This window comes from Beta vulgaris, chromosome 7 (genome assembly GCF_026745355.1).
Source record: "Beta vulgaris subsp. vulgaris cultivar EL10 chromosome 7, EL10.2, whole genome shotgun sequence".
Classification (NCBI taxonomy): Eukaryota; Viridiplantae; Streptophyta; class Magnoliopsida; order Caryophyllales; family Amaranthaceae; genus Beta; species Beta vulgaris.
In genome coordinates this window covers 31,705,283-31,725,366 of record NC_079208.1, presented here as the reverse complement: position 1 = coordinate 31,725,366, position 20,084 = coordinate 31,705,283, and the positions used below count along the sequence as shown (strand labels likewise).

The window sequence follows — 20,084 nt, the reverse complement described above, 5'->3', positions numbered from 1 at the left end:
TTATGGACAGGATTGCTCTGACTGAATAAGTATTAGAGTTGAACTAGAAGGTTTCATCAGAACCATGGTCGTTGCTAGTAAATGATATGGTGAGAGTGTCAACTGTCAAGGAGGTGAGAATGCGAGCGAGAGCTAATAGGAGATTAGGAGGGGGGTTTATAAGAAAAATATTGATGTCAATACGAGGAGAATAGAGGGCGATGGTAACTTGGTAAGAGAATACAGGTCAATAGTAAGAATTTTCAATTAATGTCAAATTATTATACTAGTCAAACCCGACATGTTAGTATCAGTCTTTATTCATCATTTTGTTTCAAGCAAGGATAATCAAAAGATTTACTTATTACTCATCCTATCCACATGAATATTGTGTCCCTACGGATTGAATTTAGCCTTTATAATTTTGAAGTTCGAATTATCTTGATATTTATCTAAAATTTGGGATGGGGACTAGACACAGTGTGTTATTACTGAGATTATTGTTGATCTTAGCTAAGAGGAACTAACTTATATCTGTTGGATGCTGGGACGGAGCCAGCATTTGGAGTGAGGGGTAGCGTATTTCTGCTTTTACAAAAAAATCCACATAAGTACTAAATTAAAATAATACATATTCTAAATATAACATCAACAACAAAAATTACAATTATGCACGACGAATACTAAAATTTGAAACCAGTTTATAATTAATCGATCAAGATTGACAAATCGTTCCCAAATTTTGTTGGCTTGAGGTATCCCTCATGAGAAGGGTTTGAGGTATCCCTCTCAATTTTCTTTTCATAATTGTGAAATAAAGTATAAACATAAATAACACAAGATCTAACTAATCAATATTCAACTAGTATTATTTTGCTTTTTATTAAAATCCATCAATAGAACAATAAAATGCAACCCCATAACCGACATCACAACATCACAATTGTATATTATTCAAATTTCAGAACTTATAGTTCACCAAAAATTCAAAAAAATTCACATTTCACAACTGTAAATCAACCATTCCATACCAAAAGTAAAAATTCATACAACTCGCAAGTTCATAAACTCGCAATCCATTAATCATAGGTTTCGAAATTAACAACTGAAATTAGAAGAAAAAATTCCATACTTGGATGTATTGCAGAAAAATTGACCAAAATTTGCGCTCAAACAACCACTAAAACCACCAAATAAATTGCGAATTGATGACGCAAATTACAATAAGGAAGAGAGAGAAACCTCGGGAATTTAGTGTGCAGCAGATTGACAGGGGCACCAGCAGCGACTTCAGCGAGAGATTGACGGGGAGAAGATTTCCCAAGTTCGAGTGAGGCTTCTAGGTTTTTTCTTTTGCAATTGAAGAAGGCGGCAGAGAGGCAGCAGATTTCGAGTGCAATTGAATTGATTTTTTTAGGGTTCTGATGAGCGAAGTACAGAGAATGAACTGATTTCGTGAGGAGCGAAGAAATAGAAAGGAGTTTGAGGGAGGAGGCCGGTTCCAAATTAAGCTATCAGGGGAAAGGAGTTTGAGGGAGGAGACCGGTTCCAAATTAAGCTATCAGGGGGATAAACTGATTTCATGAGGAGCGTCCTTCAAAAAATTAACATAAGTGTAGCGCGATCCAACAAAACGTGTGCAAGTGCTCGGGTTGAATAATCGGAGCACTTATTAACAAGTGCTCCGATTGACTAGTCAAACGGAGCACTTATTCACAAGTGCTCCGGTGGACTTATCAACCGAAGCACTTGTGAATTTTTAATATTAAAATTTTCACAAGTGCTTGGGTTCAACCCAAGCACTTGACAAGTAGCACACGGGGTTTTTCCACTAGTGTCAGCCAAACAACATGCCTCTATAACCAAATTTTTTTGTAGTGTAAAGAAGTTTATGCATTGATCTTAGTGTTTTGAGACCTTAGGATAGATATTGATCATATTTATGCTTTGGTATTTTGGATTCAAATGTTATTAAATTGGATTTTGAACTCTTTATAATCCCCAAGAATTAACTTAATTTCTAGGCCAATATATTGGATAGAAATTAAGGGGATCCTTCATTAGGGGTTTTCCGAATACATCAAATCTCTTAATCAATTAACTAGAGACCATTCAAGAGAGGATTTAGTTGATTGAGTAAGTGATCTGAGGACCATTCGAGAGAGGACTCGAGTATTTTAGAGGAAAACTAAACCTTGCATAATCGTCTCCGTTACTTCACAATCGCATTAACAATCACTGTCATTTCTTATTCATACTAGTAGCCTTAACTCTCTTCCTATTTGATATTTTAACTCGTGTTATTAGTTAGTTCTTGTTTTTTGCTAGTTATAGTTGTTACCGAATCTTTTCAAACCCCCTCAAACCCTTCAATTAAGTAATTTAGACTGTAATTAGTCCCATTTTCCGTGTGGATCGATCCTTGACTTGCCTTTTCTACGTTCTTAGTAAGTGCTTGTTAGGTTTTATAAACATTGTTTGAAAAGTGATTTTTGGTGTCTTAACAACACACTAAAAACATCTTATCAAAATGGCATCGTTGCAACTCCCCTCCCACTTCCTCCTTTTGCAACTCCGAGCGCGGATTTTCGCTTAAGCTTGGGATTCTTGCATGCATGCTTATGTCTTTGGGAGTTTGGGGTCATCAATGGTTAGTGATATAGTGGTTCTATTGGTTTTCGGTCAAATTTGGTGATTTGTAATATCCTGTCGGTCTTGCCTTCCCCCACCCCTATTTCTTCTCTTTCACCTATACAGCGTGTGTTTTATAGTACATTTTTATAAGATGTTTTTAGTGTGCCGTTAAGACACCAAAAATCATTTTCTAAACAATATTTATAAAACCTGACAAGCACTTTTTAAGAACATAGAAAAGGCAAGTCAAGGGTCGATCCACAAAGAAAATGGGACTAATTAAAGTCTATCAAGTCTAAATTACTTAATTAAAGGGTTTTGGGGTGTTTGAAAAGAATCGGTAACAACTATAACTAGCTAATAACAAGAACTAGCAAATAACACGAGTTAAGATATCAAATAGGAAGAGAGTTAAGGCTACTGGTATTAATAAGAATGGGTAGTAATTGTTAATGCGATTGTGAAGCAATGGAGACGACTACGCAAGGTTTAGTTTTCCTCGAAAATACTCGAGTCCTCTCTCGAATGGTGCTCAAGAATAATCACTTAATCAATCAACTAAATCCTCTCTCGAATGGTCTTTAGTCAATTGATTAAGAGATTGGATGAATTTGGAAAACCCCTAATGATGGAACCCCTTAATTTCTACCCAATATCTTGGACTAGAAATTAAGTTGATTCTTGGTGATGATAAAAAAGTTAAAAATTTAATTCATGAACATTTGAATCCGAAATATCAAAGCATAGATGTGATCAATATCTATCCTAAGGTCTCAAAACACCAAGATCAATGCATAAACTTCTTTATAACATCACAATCACATAAACAAAACATCTAAACTATAATCCATACTTTCGCCTAACCCTATATAAGAAACTACTCACTAGTCATGGATCTTAAGCAATTAAACTTAAAATCTATGAATAATCTCAAGCTAAATATGATTAAGAGATAATTAAACTAATACAAATAACAATTAAGAGACTATAAGAATGAAGAACTAATAATAAGGAAGAACAAGAACAACCACGAAAAGAATGAAATAAAAACTAAAACTTCAAATTAAATTGAATGAAAAGTACCTTGAATGTTATCGGAATCACAAATTATGATTAATTAATCTCAATTCTCGATAAAACTAAAGTGTTTATCTCTCTAGTATAAACCTTAGCAATAACTCTCTAAACTCTAGAATAAAGCCTAAGTTAAAAAACTAAAAATAAAACTATCGTTTTTTTAATGAAGCTCGAATTTTCTTTCCAGAAACGAAGGGTGCGGGCGCACAAAATGGAGGTGGGGGCGCATCACAAGCAGGTGCGGGCGCACATTGTGACGGTGTGGGCGCACCATGGTTGTCTGTGTTTTCTCCTCTAAATCTGCTGAAGGTGCGGGCGCATCACTTTGATGTGTGGGTGCACCATTGTGTGTGGACATCTCCAGCTCCATGCGGGCGAACCTCCAAGTCCGATTCCTCTGTTTCTGTAGCTCATTCCTTAAGCCATATATCGCAATACTCGGCCTCGAAAAGGGTCATACCTGCAATGAAAAAATAAGAAAATATGGTGAAAGCATATGTACTAGAAATTCGATCAAAATAGATCGAAAATCTAGCAAAATGTCACTATGATCAATAAATGATCAAGTGAAGAAGTAGAAAGGGAAATGAGGAGGAAAGAGGGGAGAAAAGAGAATAAAAAGGACAAAACTAATGCAAAAGGAGGTGGTAAAGTGCGTTAGAAACACACTTATCAAACTCCCCCAAACTTAGCATTTTGCTTGTCCTCAAGTAAACCAAGAGTGAGAAGGAAGGAAAAGAAGAGGAGAAAGGGAGCAAAAAGGAAAAAAAATAAATAAATCATGCAACAAACTAACCTACATGCTCTAAACGCAATGTTACAAACATGACATGCAAGCTAAATGAGTTCATAACAAGATTTAGGACACCAACCAAACACAAGATGGAAGATGATTATGAAGCACAAGAGTGACTCTAAGGACTCAATCCACCGATCAACCGAGTCTTTTTGAAAAAAGCTTTCCAAGAGTGATTTCTCACTCTTCTCCATTTCCAATTTCGAGTTTGACTCCTCCCTACGGATGCTCAACCATAGTAGCTCGCCTCTACCACATTTTGATGACCCTCATCATAACGCACAAAATCTCGCCCGCCACTACTAAATCGACCAAATCCAATCTAGAAGTCAAAAGGGACTTTGTTAAGGTTGTAAGGGGGCTATGTTAAAGGTGCGGATGATAATTTAGTTTTGATGACCCTCATCATAACGCACAAAATCTCGCCCGCCACTACTAAATCGACCAAATCCAATCTAGAAGTCAAAAGGGACTTTGTTAAGCTTGTAAGGGGGATAAGTTAAAGGTGCGGATGATAATTTAGGAATGTGGTGCAAAAAGGGTAAGCAGAGTACAAACTAGGCGTAAAAACTCCCCAAAACTAGTCCTAACACCAATCTCAATTCAAAATCTCACACATAACCTTAATTCTCACTTTGACTTTTTCGCCTTTTAAAATATTTCACTTTTTGAATGTTTTTCATTTTTCTCATTAAATTGCTATTTCTTTCTTTTCTTTCAATAGAAATCCAAATTAAACACTCAAAGCTTTCTTCCGTTCTTTTATTTATCTTGTGTTTTCCCTTGCAATTTTCTTTAGCTTTTGCAATCATACTTGCATATTAATTCACTTTCAACCAAGTCTCAATATCAAAATAACTTAATTCAACACAAACTAGACATGCACGCCACTTTGGGGAAAGTTTGGCCATGACTTATTGTGAGGGTTAAGCAAAAATAGGATAGAAAGGCTCAGATGGGTTGAGAAGCGGATAATTATGCAGGTGTAAAAGCTTTTGGCTTTGGAGATCCTATTTCTAGAAAAAAGAAACGCCCTAAATTATTCTTCTAAAGGCTCGGTCTTATGCAATCTTGGGGAGCTAAAATGCAAGTCACAAGTTAGGAAAACATTAGTGAGGGTTGTGAATGAGTCTTACGAGGTTCTTGGCCCTACTTTGGGATTCTTCGCACAAGGGGCAAGGCAATCCAATCAACTAACTCGCCTAATTTCAGAAAGACACTATCAAAAATTATCGTTGTCAAGAGTCACTTAAAGTCACATCAAGGCTTCCAAAACCATCAAGTCTAATATAGAGAAGGTCTTCTAATCAAGTTATGAACACTTTTAGCCACAAATCATGCATGCAATCAAGCTATCCTAAATGAAGAAAAATAAAATATAAAGAAAAGGAAAAGAATAAAAGAGAGAAATGTTTTTTTGTTGATATTTTTTTATGCAAAGCAAATCCAGGCAAAACTACCAAAACAAACTGTCAAACACACGTTGTACGGGTGAAATAGAAGAAGCAGAAGGTGGGGCGAGACATGATATGACCAATCACCAAATTACACCGAAAACTAATAGATACCCTATATCACTAACCACCGATAACCCCAAACTCGCAAAGACATAAGCATACATGCAAGGCCCCCAAGCTTAAGCAAAACTCCGCGCTCGGAGTTGCAAAAGGAGGGAGAGGGAGCGGGTTTATGAATAGCACCTAATACCCACCATCACCCCCATCGGGAGGGGTGTTAGAAGGAAAATACCCACTGGAGTACCCATCAGGGAAGTAAGACGGGTAGTGGGGGTAGGGGAGGAAATGAGGCTCCGCAAATGGTCCTTCACGAGGGTCAAAGGTAGAATGGTAGTGGGGATGGTCGGGGAAAGGGGGCTCTTGTCCGGAATGGACATTGGCGAGATGAGTTCGCCAAGCCACCCTAGACACATGGTCAAGGTCAGTGCGGATACCGACTAGGGTAACAGTAACCCCATGGTGATTGTCCTCCTAAGAGGCCTGCATTTTGGTGATGGCTGCCATGACGGAGCCCATATTGAAAGACTAGCGGGAAGAAGGTTCGGCCACCTCACTCTCAGGAATGAGGTGGTCGGACCTCCGAACTCTCGGATCCCGTGGTATGGCCTCCATAGGGGTGGACTGAATGAAGGTCCTATCACGGGTGTCCCGAGGGGAGATATGGAAAGGGGGAACCCGCCAACGATTTTCATAGTTAGCGGGGGGGTTCTAGATGAACTCGTTGTTCATATAACAATATGGTCTCCCCCCCCCCCCAACAAGCCAAATGTGGTTTGGTGTCATGTAATGATGCAGAAATTTCATATGCTGCAGGGCTGCATCATCCAATAGGTTGGACAACCAACAGAAGGCATGCTAACTTCTAAGCGAGCCAGGTCCTCGTCCTACCCGAGGTAAGACGCTCTCCGGGTGATCATTCACCACAAACGATCTCCCTAGATATCGTAGTACCCCTCGAATCTCTTGCAATCGATTAAGGAAGAGAGCAGCAAAATTAATTCGAGCTCCAAGGTGGGCCCCGTCAGTGGCCAACCAAAGAACCAATAGCTCTTCCTTTCTCAATGGCCCGACTTCTTGCTAAGAAAATATGGTACAAACCAACATCCTATAGAAGTAATGGAGAGCGGCAGGATAATGTCAGATGCTTTGGACGAGTTCGTCCGAAACGGAGTGGTGTCATTGATAATCTTGGCCCACCATTCTTGTTCGTTGTACCCCTGCTAAATGGTGCCTAAATGGGCATCAGAAGGGGCACTGGAATCCATCCCAAAGGTTTCATGAAGTTCGTCAAATGAGAGTTTTAGGACTTGATTGAAAAGACGACATTGGATAGTTCGGACACCCATGTTCGGCTCTAGGCTTATGTTCAACGTACTCAAGAACTCAAGAGTAAGCTGATCATAAGTGGGCTCATGGATGGTGAGAAAGTTTGAGAGCCCTAGATTATCTGTCATTTGCCTTATCATCGAGTCGTTGTTAAGGTGAACGCAGGTAATGTAGTCGTTAAACTTCGTGGGACGAAGTGTGCGCTCAAAAAGTCTTCTGAACATTTGGAATTGGGGAAATTCACAGGATAGCTGGGTGGGGGATTAGAGCTAGAAGAGGGTCCTTGTGAGGAGGACCCTGTCTTAGCTCTCTTAGACAGTGAGGATGATCTCTCGCCACTGTTCCTTCCCATGGTGGTAAAAAAAAGTTTTTTTTTTCAAACGGGGAAGAATAAGTGACGGTCCGGTTCAATCGCACTCAAGATTAACCAGACATGTGTGAAAAGAGGAACCACATGCACTAAAATCATCCATGAACACCTCAATAGAATCCTCTAGCATGTCAGAGAATATTGCTGTCACACACCTTTGAAAAGTGGATGGGGCATTACACAAACCAAATGGCATCCTTCGATATGAAAATGTCCCATACAGACAAGTAAAGGTGATTTTCTCTTGGTCATCCGGATGAATATGGATTTGAAAGAATCTAGAAAAACCATCGAGAAAGCGAAAGTGTGAATGACGAGCGAGCCTCTCCAACATTTGGTCAATGAAGGGAAGGGAGAAATGGTCCTTGCGGGTGGATTAGTTCAAATTCCTGTAACCAATACAGCCTCTCCACCCAGTGACAGTTCTAGTGGAGATCATTTCTCCATTCTCATTCTCAATATAGTCATGCCTCCCTTTTTTGGAACCACATGAATCGGGCTCACCCACTTGCTATTTGATATAGCGTAGATGATTCCCGCGTCACGCAGTTTCATGATCTCCTTGTTTACAACCTTTTGGAGGTTAGGATTAAGCCTCCTCTGGTGCTATATGGAGGAGGCATTACTATCGATGAGATGGATACGATGCATAGCAAGAGAAGGGTTGATCCCCTTAAGGTCATCAATCGAATACCCATTACAACTTTATATTTTTGTAGTATCTCAATCAATTTTTATATAAGGATGTCATCAACACTCGAATTGACAGTAATGGGATATATACAGGCATCATCAAAAGACATATTTAACAGAGAATGGAAGGGGTTTGAACTCTACCTTTGGAGGAGGCATAGAACAGTCCTGTTTATCATTAGATGTAGCTAGAATCTCAAATGCTTCATCTTGTGTCTCCTTAATGGCAGTCTCAAGAAGCATGGAGAATTCTTTAACCGCTTCCATGTCCCAGCTAGGGGCATCGGTAAGCGAAGCATACAACTCATCCCCTGTGTGAACCACACTCGTGGCCTCCTCTATCTCATCCTCCACTAGGCATACCCGGCAAATTCTGTCCATCATATGTGTCTTCAAAGTCTTAGAGAACTCAAATACAAGCCGCTCATTAGCAACCTCAACTGTGATGCTATCATTTTTGCAGTTTATCACGACACCCAGTGTCTTTAGAGCTTCGCTACCAAGAATAAGAGGAGTCTCTAGATCTTCTTCCATATCCATTACCACAAAATCACATGGCATAAACACATGCACAACGTGAATTGGTATATCCTCCAACTCACCATAGGGGACTCTCATAGTGCGGTCCGCCGATTGAATCGTTTTTCGCATAGGATGAAGATGAAATTTATGGTGCTTAGCAATAGATATTGGCATAAACTTGACACTCGCTCCCAAGTCGGCCAGTGAACCCTTAAGCTCTAAATCACCTATCTTCACCGGCAAGGTAAAACTCCCGGGGTCCTTTTGTGTGTTGGGCATGATTCGTTGCACAAGAGCACTCACTTGGTAGGGTATGGTGATAAGCTCATCTTCAAGTTTGCGTTTGTTGGAGAGAATCTCCTTCAAGAACTTAGCATAAGCCGGCATTTGAGACATAGCCTCAAGAAAGGGAATGTTGATTTGCAGGCTCTTCATCACGTTGAGGAATTTAGTGAGCTTGTCATTTTATCTCTACCAACCTTTGAGGATAGGGAACCGGAGGCACATAGGTCTTGGTTGGTGGAGGTGATGGAAATGGAGTTTTATCTCCAACTTGGACTTAGGGTTAGGGAAGGGTTGGCCCGGAAGTTGATTCGTTGGAGTTCAGGGATTCTTCTTGGCTACCTGAGCAATTTGGGCTTCAAGCATTTGTTATGGGCTTCAAGCATTTGTTATGGGCTTGTCGCTCTTGAAACCTTTGCTCATGGAATTTGGTTCATGGATTGAGGTTATTGGAGAATTTAGAGAGAGGTTGGATTGGGAGATGGAATGGGTTCGGCATTTTGTTTGGGAAATGGATGATTAGAAGGAGATTTTTGTGTGTTGGCTATTTGATGTGGAGCTTGGTAAGTGTTGGACCCTTGTGAGGATGAACCACCTTGGTTATAATTTTGGTTATACCCTTGCTCATAACCTTGGTTTTGAGTTTTATTGTACCCTTATTGAGGTTGATTCCGTCCTTGTTGAGTTGGGTTGAAGCCTTGTTGAGGTTGGTTGAAACCTTGGGTGTAGTTTTGTTGAGGTTGTTTCCAACCCCCTTGTTGGTTGCTTCTATACCCTTGGTTCCCTTTATATCCATCTCCTCTAGAGTTTATCGCCGCCACATATTGCGAATGGGTACCTCCACAATGAGAACTATCATGGTTAGTAACACCACAAATATGACAAGAAAAAGAATCTACATGTAAGGATTAGATTAGGCGAGATTGATCTTTGAAAGCTTCTTGTCATGTTGGTCCATTTTGACTTGAATTTGATCCATAGGATCTAATTCAAACTTCCCGCTCTGCTTGGGTTGAACACCTCTTCGTCGTCCACCCCATGAATAGTTCTTGATCACCTCCTCTATAGTGGATTCAAGTTGATCTTACAGGATCTTAGAAAGTTGACCTCCCGCTACATTATCAAGGTAGGCGCGTGATATAGGATCAAGGCCATCATAGAAAAATCGAATGAAGAGGTTTTTATTGAACTCATGGTGAGGACATGAACGGATCATCTCCTTAAACCGCTCCCAAGCTTCCGCAAGTGTCTCATCGCTCTCTTGCTCAAATGAAGAGATCTTCCTCCTTATGTGTGTTGTCTTCCACTCCGGGAAGTATTTCTTCAAAAAGGCCATTTTAAATTCGTCCCATGTAGTGAGAGAAGTAGCAGGCAAGCTCTTGAGCCATGATTTTACCTTTCCGGTACGAGAAGATCGGAACAAATACATCTTGATATAGTCAGGGGAGACGTCATTTGTTGTTATCATAGCACATATCTCAAGAAACCTGTCAAGATGGTCAAGAGGATCCTCATCCAACCCCCCCCCCCACACACACACAAAATTCCTCTGGTTTCACCATCTGAGAATACTGAGGATGAATGCTGAAATTTGTAGTGGTGGTGGGGAGTCGAATACCACCTTGACGAACATTGGAACCCGAATTCCCGAAATCCCTAAAGAGTTGGGTATTTGCTTCACCCATTTCCACTTCAACTTCACTTTTTATACTTGAGACTGGTCAATATGGCTCGGAACCCAAAGACAAATCTTCCAATTTTTTCCTAACGTTTTGCAATGTACGGTCGATTTCAGGATCTAAAGGAAAATTGGGTGAACCGTGAGCTCTTCTTCTCATGTAACACAATAAAGCTAACTAGACGATTAGCAAATAATAAGCACAATAAAAAAAAAAAGATAATAAAAGAAAAATCAACTAAGCAAGCTAAACTAAAATAAACTTCAATTAATAGCACAATTTCCCCGGCAACAGCGCCATTTTGATAAGAGGTTTTTAGTGTGTCGTTAAGACACCAAAAATCACTTTCCAAACAAAATTTATAAAACCTAACAAGCACTTACTAAGAATGTCGCAAAGTTAAGTCAGGGGTCGATCCACAGGGAAAATGGGATTAATTAAGGTCTATCAAGTCTAAATTACTTAATTGAAGGGTTTTGGGGGGGGGGGGGTTTAAAGAATCGATAACAACTATAACTAGCGAATAACAAGAACTAGCAAATAATACGAGTTCAAATATTAAATAGGAAGACACTAGCGTTAAGGCTACTAGTATAAATAAGAATGGACAGTGATTGTTAATGCAATTGTGAAGCAACAGAGACTACTACGTAAGGTTTAGCTTTAATTTCCTTTAAAATACTCGAGTCCTCTCTCAAATGGTGCTAAAGAATAATCACTTAATTAATCAACTAAATCCTCTCTCGAATGGTCTTTAGTCAATTGATTAAGATATTCGATGAATTCGGAAAACCCCTAATGAAGGATCTACCTAATTTCTACCCAATATCTTGGCCTAGAAATTATGTTGATTATTGGTGATGATACAAGAGTTCAAAATTCAATTCAAGAACATCTGAATCCAAAATACCAAAGCATAAATGTGATCAATATCTATCCTAAGGTCTCAAAACACCAAGATCAATGCATAAACTTCTTTAGAACATCACAATGACATTACCAAAACATGTAAACCCTAATCCATACTTTCACCCTAACCCTATATAAGAAACTACTCACTAATAATCATGGATTCTAAGTAATTAAACATAAAATCTATGACTAATCTAAGGCTAAATATGATTAAGAGATAATTAAACTAATAGATATAACAATTAGGAGACTATAAGAATGAAGAACTAATAACAAGGAAAAACAAGAACAACCACGAAAAAAAATGAAATAAGAATTGAAACTTCAAATTAAATTGAACTAAAAGTACCTTGAATGTTATCGAAATCACAAACTATGATTAATTAATCTCAAATCTCTATAAAACTAAAGTGTTCATCTCTCTAGTATAAACCCTAGCAATAACTCTCTAAACTCTAGAATAAAGCCTAAGTTAGAAAAACTAAAAACAAAACTATCGTATTTTTAATGAAGCTCAAATTTTCTTTCCGGAAACGAAGGGTACTGGCGAACCAAAATTAGATGCGAGCGAACCAAAATTAGGTGTGGGCGCCCCAAAAGATGTGTGGCTACACCACAAGCAGGTGCGGGGGCACCTCACCCTTCTGCCTCAAAATTGGGATTTCTCGTTATATCCTTTAATCCGCTTAGAAACCTCTTTTCCACGTAAGGGTACAGGGGCTTCTCTCATCTCCACTTTTCTGTTGAACAACTTTTTCTTCTGACGAAAGGGATGATTTAAAGGAGCCATATACGATAATGCAGGTTTACATTCTTCCCACAATGATGTAACCTCTCATCAATGATATCCTCATAATAGGGCATGCCTTTGCTCCATTAGCTATATACCCTAACTAATTCCCATAAGTCGGGAAATCATTTATCGTGCAAAATATCATGGCACGTAATGTGAAGTCAGTTTTCGCATAAGCATCGAATATCGAATACCTTTATCCAACAATTATTTCAGATCTTGAAGGAGTGGGTCAAGATACAGATCTCCTCGTCAATTCTCCCGGACACCATCACTGCACCATTAGAAATATGCCTATCTAAGTAAATCCTAGCACAATTCCTATGCACGATCGACACTTCCCAAGGACCCGGGATCACACTATCGTCCTCCTCCGATAAAGAGTCCAATGGGTTGGGCAACGGAACCGCCTCGGGCACCGCCGAAGGTTCCGGGTAAGGCACCCGAGTACTAATTAAGAAACCCCCTTCCCCTTGAATATCTTTCGAATGTCTATGAGGGGATAGCCGGGAATACTTGACTCCGACTCTATGTCCATACTACGGAGTTCGATCTACGATAGAATATAGTAAACGAAATAAAAACACAAAGTAAAGCGTACCTTCTCGGGAATAATACAACTCAGGACAAGAATACAAGTCAGGAAGTACAAAGGTAAACTCGGGCATAAACTAGCTTAGAAGACTTGGGAAAGGATCCTATGGAGATAATTTTAGAGAGAGAAAGGCATGAGAGAGATTGAGCAAATTTCGCAAATGACAAGTACGAAAAACTGGCTCTATCTCCCTTTATATAGATCGAGCCGTCTCCATCCTGCGTCACGACAACCTCTTGATCACCCTTAGAAGGCCCACGAGAGACAGGCCTCCCATATGGTCAATCCATGACAAGGCCCAAAACCATTCAATACCAGAGGCCCAAAATTCAAGCCCAAATCCAAAGGAGCACCTAAGGTCAATGGTCAAGCCCGGTCAATGCTTCAGTCAAAGGTCAACGGTCTTAAGTCAACGATCCTTCATCCTACATGAACCAAAAGTCTTTTCCTCCTTAGTAGGGCTCCATACTTAGCTAGAAAATAGCAAAGCATCATCATAACCAACTAAGGACGCCAAAGGAAGGGCTCGTTAGCCCCCGAGTTGAGCATCCCTTCTTGGTCAATCCAAGGGGCTCAACACTTAGCTAAAAAATAGCTAAGTATACTCATGACCAACTCGGGATCACACAGGAAGGCCTCATTAGCCCTCGAGTTGGGTACCCCTTCTTGGTCATTCCAAAGGGGGCTCAACACTTAGCTAAAAAATAGCTATGTATATTCATGACTAACTCAGGATCACATGGGAAAGGCTCATTAGCCCCTGACTTGGGCACCCCTTCTTAGTCAATCCAAGGGGCTCAACACTTAGGTGAAAAATACCTAAATATACTCATGACCAACTCGGGATCACACGAGAAGGGCTCATTAGCTCTCGAGTTGGGTACCCCTTCTTGGTCAATCCAAGGGGTTTAACACTTAGCTAAAAAATAGCTAAGTATATTCATGACCAACTTGGGATCACATGGGAAGGGCTCATTTGCCCCCGAGTTGGGAGCCCCTTACTTGCTCAATCCAAGGGGCTCAACACTTAGCTAAAAATAGCTAAGTATACATATGAGCAACTCGAGATCACACAGGAAGGGCTCATTAGCCCTCGAGTCGGGATAACACCCAAGTCGGGGCAACCATTCTTCGGGCTCCAAGTCCGCGCGAGGCTCGCGAAAGGCTTCGGTGCGCGCTCGGGGAGGGGATTGCCAAGGTACCTTAACACTCCCGAGTTGGGGCAGCCACCCCTCGATCTCCAGTTCTACTTGGGGCTCTCGAAAAACTTCGGTGTACACTCCGGGAAGGTTGCTGCCTGCTGAGGGACTTGCCGATGAGGGTCCTGGTAGTCGGTCCCCTTGCACACGCATCAAGCCCCTCTTGGGGTCTGGCATAAGCGCCCCCCACTTCATCAGATAGTGACACTCAGGGTGGGAGTTCGGTGTCTAGCAGGAGAGTGTCTCATAACCCAATCGGGAAATAACATTCCCGGGTCGGGGTCCGGATCGAAATAAGTCCATGAAAATTCCGCCAACCAGCCGCATCTTGGATTAAGCCAAATACATATCCGATTATTTGGCGTGGGGCTAATTGTTTGAGCCCATTGCTTGGCCCAATAAACATCAGGGGGTATTTCATTCAAGGCCTAGGCCCCATATGTCAAAGGAGATTCATCAGCTTTTAGGGAACAAAGGAGCTTTACCATAAAAAGGTGATGGCTTCCCTAGGTATGGGGATGCTCCCCCAAAAGGGTTTCCTATCTGGGAGATTCCCAACCCTATAAATACCAACAATCTCATCAATGAACAAGTATTCAATTCTCACCTAACAAAACCAGAGCATTTCTCTCTTGACTTCTTTACTTTTTCTCTTTACCTCAATCTCAACTGACTTGAGCGTCGGAGAGGCTTTCTTGAAAACACCACCGGGCCAATTTTTTCTTGTTTTGCAGGATTGGGAGTAACAAGACTCGGGATTATAACCTAACTCAGGATTTGACTCTCACCCTAAACACATTACGCTTTTGACTAGTTTCTTAGCCGAAACACTTAATCATTTCTTTGTCAGTTGAAATTCATGTAAGGATGGATTGAGAATGTTTAGTAGTTTATGTTGTGAAATCTGATTCATTTTTTATGTTGCTAATGATATTCAGTTTATGGTTTCATTTGGTGAAGTTGTTGATGTAATTAGTTTCTAACTTCAATTTCAATTGGTATTACTTGTAAGTTATTGTGATGGAAGGCTATAATTTCCTTGATTAGTTCAGTCTTGAAATCTCATGTAGTTGGCAGAGTATCTTTCGTTCAATTTAGATTTTGTAAAATAGAAATGCCGGTTCTTTCTTAAAGTCATTTCAACTAAGAAAGCTACTTGAATTCATTACTTCAAATAACTATTTATTAGGAATTGTTATTGATGTTTATTAATGCTTATGAGGTGAAATCATGGGATTTAGTTATGGACTTGAAACGAGATGATCTACACATAGAAAACTATTATTAGGGAATGACAAGGATAATTTAGTCGTCTCTTGATCACAGAGTTCTAATTAAACTTGTGAGATTTCTGAGCTTTGTTGAATATTTTGTATCACTAATTGATGTTATTAAGTTGAGTAGAGACAACATGTAAGGATAGCAATTTGTGAATTGTTGGTGGTAAACGTAGATTAGACAATCTCCTTTATAGGTGATAACTTAATTTGGTGTAATGTTGGCTTTGGAAAAGATTTATGATTATAAGTGTTCTTAAATTAGCTTAGTAAAATGTATCTATTTCATTGAGTAATGTAAACCTTATTTTAGCTAAGATGGATAGTAAGTAATCATAAGTGAACTTCTTCTTCGATGGGAGGTTGTCATTTATATTTATAAAATAGTTATATTAAGAACAATGAGGAATGAGAATTGATATTACTTAATAATATTGAAGTGAAATCATGTTGTTGGTTTTGTTTATGCGATATATGAAAGTTGTTCATATGTTATAGCTGATGGAAGTTCACTGAATGTGAAAAGGCGGCATGTATGCCTAATATATACTAAGAATTCTAATTGTAGGTTATCATTTTCAGAAAAGTATGTACTATGTTAATAACTGGATTGATGTGGTATGTTTGTGATAGTGTTCTACTTATAACTAGAATGATGTCCTAGAATTAGTTGGGTATAGTTCTATGAAGATTAATTAGATGAAAGTTTGCAATGAGGTAAAGATTACATAACTGACTAGAGTTCTCAATGATGCTATGTTCAAGAATAGTTTGAGTAGACTTCTTAAATCGGTCAACCTAATTAATAACATACATGAAGTCGATGAGAGGATTAACTAACTAATACTAATAATAAGAAGAGTACGGGAGTTAGTTTACTTAATTATGGATTAGATTTGTGAAGATATGGTTAATAAAGTATTTTAGTTCGATAACTATAAACAGAATAAGATAATAAAGCCGACTTATTTGACTAGAGATTCACTAAAGTAAATTAGTGTGTGTGTTTAACTACATAATTCAATATAAGTTATGAATTACTTTGGAATTATTTTAATGAGATAAACTCACTCTATATGACTATGAGTATGGTTTGTAATTGGTTTTATTATTAATTATAATAATTAGAACTCAGCTAATGGTATAACTTCGGTCATACTTAATTACTTATAATCAACTTTTGATTGATGAAGCTTGATTGTGTGGTGTTTAAGTTAACTCTCCTTAGTGAATTCTAAGAGAGAGACCTATGGTAATTGTTGTTGGTGCTTGATAACGGATATTATCATTGTTGAGATAAATGAAGACTGATAATCATAAAGTTTGTAAAAGAATATAACTATTAATATGCAAGAGTATGAATTAAAGATAAGTGGATTACTAACTCTCGTTAGTTAATCCTAACTAAGAGACTTTTGTCATTGTGATGAATATGTTGTGAATATGATTGTGGTTATAAGTTTTATAATTGAAAATTGAGTTGAATGTAACTGTATAATATTGAACTTGAAATATGTTTGAAGGTACTATGATAAATAATGAGTATAGTTCTCTAAAGTAAAGGTCGTTAGTGTGGTTGGTTGTTCAAAAAATGATAAGAATTACTAATATTATTGGATGAGTTATAGGAATGATGATTGTGTTATGAATGATAATCAAAAGGAATCTAAAAGGGAAAAATTGCCTCGTTTGAGTTGAGGGATGAGGTGACATGAACAGTGCCCCATGGACTGTGAACCTTTGGGGCCCCACATGGAAACTGCCCATTGCTCTGTGGGGCGAAACCCGGCGATATATCAGGTAATGTAAAATTTGTGGAGGGCTGATTGAATTAGCGGAAAATTGAACTCTGAACTAGTCGCGGTTATTGGTCAAAAGCAAAGTGGATGGTTGGGTCGGGTGACGACCCCCACTGTTGGAGTGTAAGCTCTGTCTCCTCCGCTGCGTTCTCTTTCCCCATGGTTAAAATAAAATTATCTCAAAGTTTGAAAGTTATATCGATACTGGATTACCAATAAGGAATCGTATCGTGGTAAGTTGTTTCGATATTGGATTTTCGATAAGGAATCATATCAGCTAATTAATGAATGTTTATTCAATACTACCTCCGTTTCTTTTTAATTGTTACACTTACACTTTTCACGCATGCCGATGCACTACTTTGAGCCATTATATCTCTAATTTTGTATTTGTAAAAAATATAAAAACTACATATTAATAAAATATATACTAATACGAATCTAACAAGATCCCACATGACTATGTTTTTATTCACGTATAAATCACAAACGTGGGTCAAAGTGTAATTTGTGAATAGTGTAAAATGTCAAAGTGTAACAATTAAAAAGAAACGGAGGTAGTATTTGAATATGAATATTGATATTGGTTTCCTGATAAAGAACCACACCATGATAAGTTACACATATCTTGAATTCCAGATAAAGAATCATATCTTTTTATTGGATTCCAAACAAGAAATCGTTAATGGTGAAAGTTGTTAGAGGCCCAAAATAATAGGCACAAGTACAGTACCGTACGATTTATTTGCACCAGTGAGTGACCATCCTCATATTTTTCTCTCTCCTTACTTTATCTCTCTCCTCACTGTTCTTCTTACCTTCTGTACTTTCTCCTCCTTACTTTTCTGATTTCTCAACTTTTAGACTTTCCCTCTCAACAATAAATGAGTAATAGTGCATAATTCCAGGCTTACACACTATGAAGCTACGATGGTCTATGAAGCTACAAAATTCACATCACTAAAATCTTCCCCAACGAGAAAAAGTCCATTACTATAATTGCTCTAAATTTTTAAGTTTCATCCTCTGTAAATTTAGAACTAAAAATTCAAAAATTTAGGCAATTATATTTTGCTTAGTTTAATTTTTATTTATTGAACTCATTTAAAATTTTGCCTCATGCTTGTTCATGTTGGTGTATGTTAACTTCTGATTTATAAGTGTCAGTTTATTTTTGTATTATTTTTGGAAAAAGATATTGATTATTGATTTCAAATTTTGTAATTTAAAAGAGAAGTAGCAATATAAAGTGATAGTGAAAGATAAATTATAGGAGAGTGAAAGATTTCAGCAGGGGCCTCCACATAGGTCAGGCCGGGGCTGCTGAACATTGATTCTGTGCTTGAATCTCAAGATCCCAAATTCAGCGAGCATGTGCTTGAATGAACTCAAACAATCGGTCTAATTATACCTTAATAGGTTACCTTTAGTACAAATTAACATTAACTGAACAAACATTGCTTAAAAAACTAAAACTTGGTATGTTAAGGACAAGTCAAATTTGCCTATCAATAACTAGTCCAAATCAAGATAGTAAGGAATACCATAAGATTGAAGCCATTCACCTCCTAGGATGAATTTTCCGACGGTAAAGTTGCTTGCATCACTAGAGTTGTTGATCACATTATAACCAGGCCATGTAACTCTGGCACTAGTATTAGCCCCTGGCCCTCTATTTTTGTACTCTCCATAATAGAGAGTGCTTAGTGCAAAATCACCTGACCACTCTAACCAACCAGCAGGATCAACCACATCGTCGATGTACGAGAGCATAAAAATGGTCCTAGAGTAGTCCTTCCATGGCCGCCCAAGGAATGTTTTATAGGCCGTCTTGTTAGCTGCTAGGTCAGCAGCAGGCGCGACTTTACAGTTCAAGATGGAAATTCCTGTGTTTTGGTTAGGGTCTTTTCGGCTTTGAGCAGTGTAGACGTTTTTTTGGTTCGGAAGGGGGGTTCGAGCATATAAGTTGCAGAGTTGAAATACAACAGCAGCGTTACCAAATATAAAGTCTACAGTTCCATATATGTCACACTCTCGGTAGAATTGTCGTAACGAGTGGGTATATAGCGTGTCTTGATAGCCTATAAAGCTGCATCGGTAAAATGCAGAGAAATCTGAGCCGCTTCTTAGAGCTACTGCCTGGTGTTTGGCTGGCCCTGCGTAGTTTTCCACTGTTAGGTCTTTGGCTATGAAACCAGCTCCAACTACAGCTGCACATAAGAAAGAAACAATTAATATGTTGGCAACTTGGCATGTAATTATTCATCTTAGGAACTTTGCTAAGTTTCTTTTATTTGGTAAGGTTATTGGGTGGGGATGCTAGTGTATCTTTCTCATACTCATATCAATATTAGATTTGCATCTACACTCTACATCGTACCTTCTGTTATCGTTCATCAAAACTCACTACTCACCAAATAAATATAAAGCAAAGCATAAGAGTACTCTCTACTCCCAACCGTTACCTCCTTGTGGGTTATGAGGAGAGAGAATATGAGTATAAAAGTAATATTAGTTTATTAGGAGATAGAAAAAAATTGAAAAAATTGATATCTAGCTTTTCATGATGGACCAAGAAAAAAAGGAGCAAAAAAGCAATTGGAGGAGAGAGAACATATGGTGGGGTAGATCAAA

General features: G+C 38.7%; 2 protein-coding genes and 1 non-coding gene across 3 annotated transcripts in view; 1 reads left to right on the top strand and 2 right to left on the bottom strand.

The window, feature by feature from the left end:
- Positions 1–8,491: 8,491 nt before the first annotated feature.
- LOC104898996 (uncharacterized) lies at positions 8,492–9,301 on the bottom strand. The gene has a single exon (XM_010686134.1). The coding sequence runs from the start codon at positions 9,299–9,301 to the stop codon at positions 8,492–8,494; it is 810 nt and encodes a 269-aa protein (XP_010684436.1).
- Positions 9,302–10,383: 1,082 nt separating this feature from the next.
- On the top strand, positions 10,384–10,490 carry LOC125492087 (small nucleolar RNA R71). Its single transcript, XR_007268534.1, has one exon. It is a non-coding gene; the product is annotated as a small nucleolar RNA R71 (small nucleolar RNA).
- An 8,335-nt stretch (positions 10,491–18,825) lies between these two features.
- Positions 18,826–20,084, bottom strand: part of LOC104898916 (pectinesterase) — a 30,171-nt gene continuing 28,912 nt past the window's right edge. Inside the window, exon 2 of the mRNA XM_010686044.4 lies at positions 18,826–19,660. Within this exon, the coding sequence (XP_010684346.1) occupies positions 18,966–19,660 (695 nt within the window). The 3' untranslated portion in view covers positions 18,826–18,965. The remainder of the gene's footprint in view (positions 19,661–20,084) is intronic.

What these genes read in the sequence shown, in the direction of transcription:
- LOC104898996 (XM_010686134.1), bottom strand. Translation starts at nt 9,301, where the DNA reads ATGCCGGCTTATGCTAAGTTCTTGAAGGAGATTCTCTCCAACAAACGC.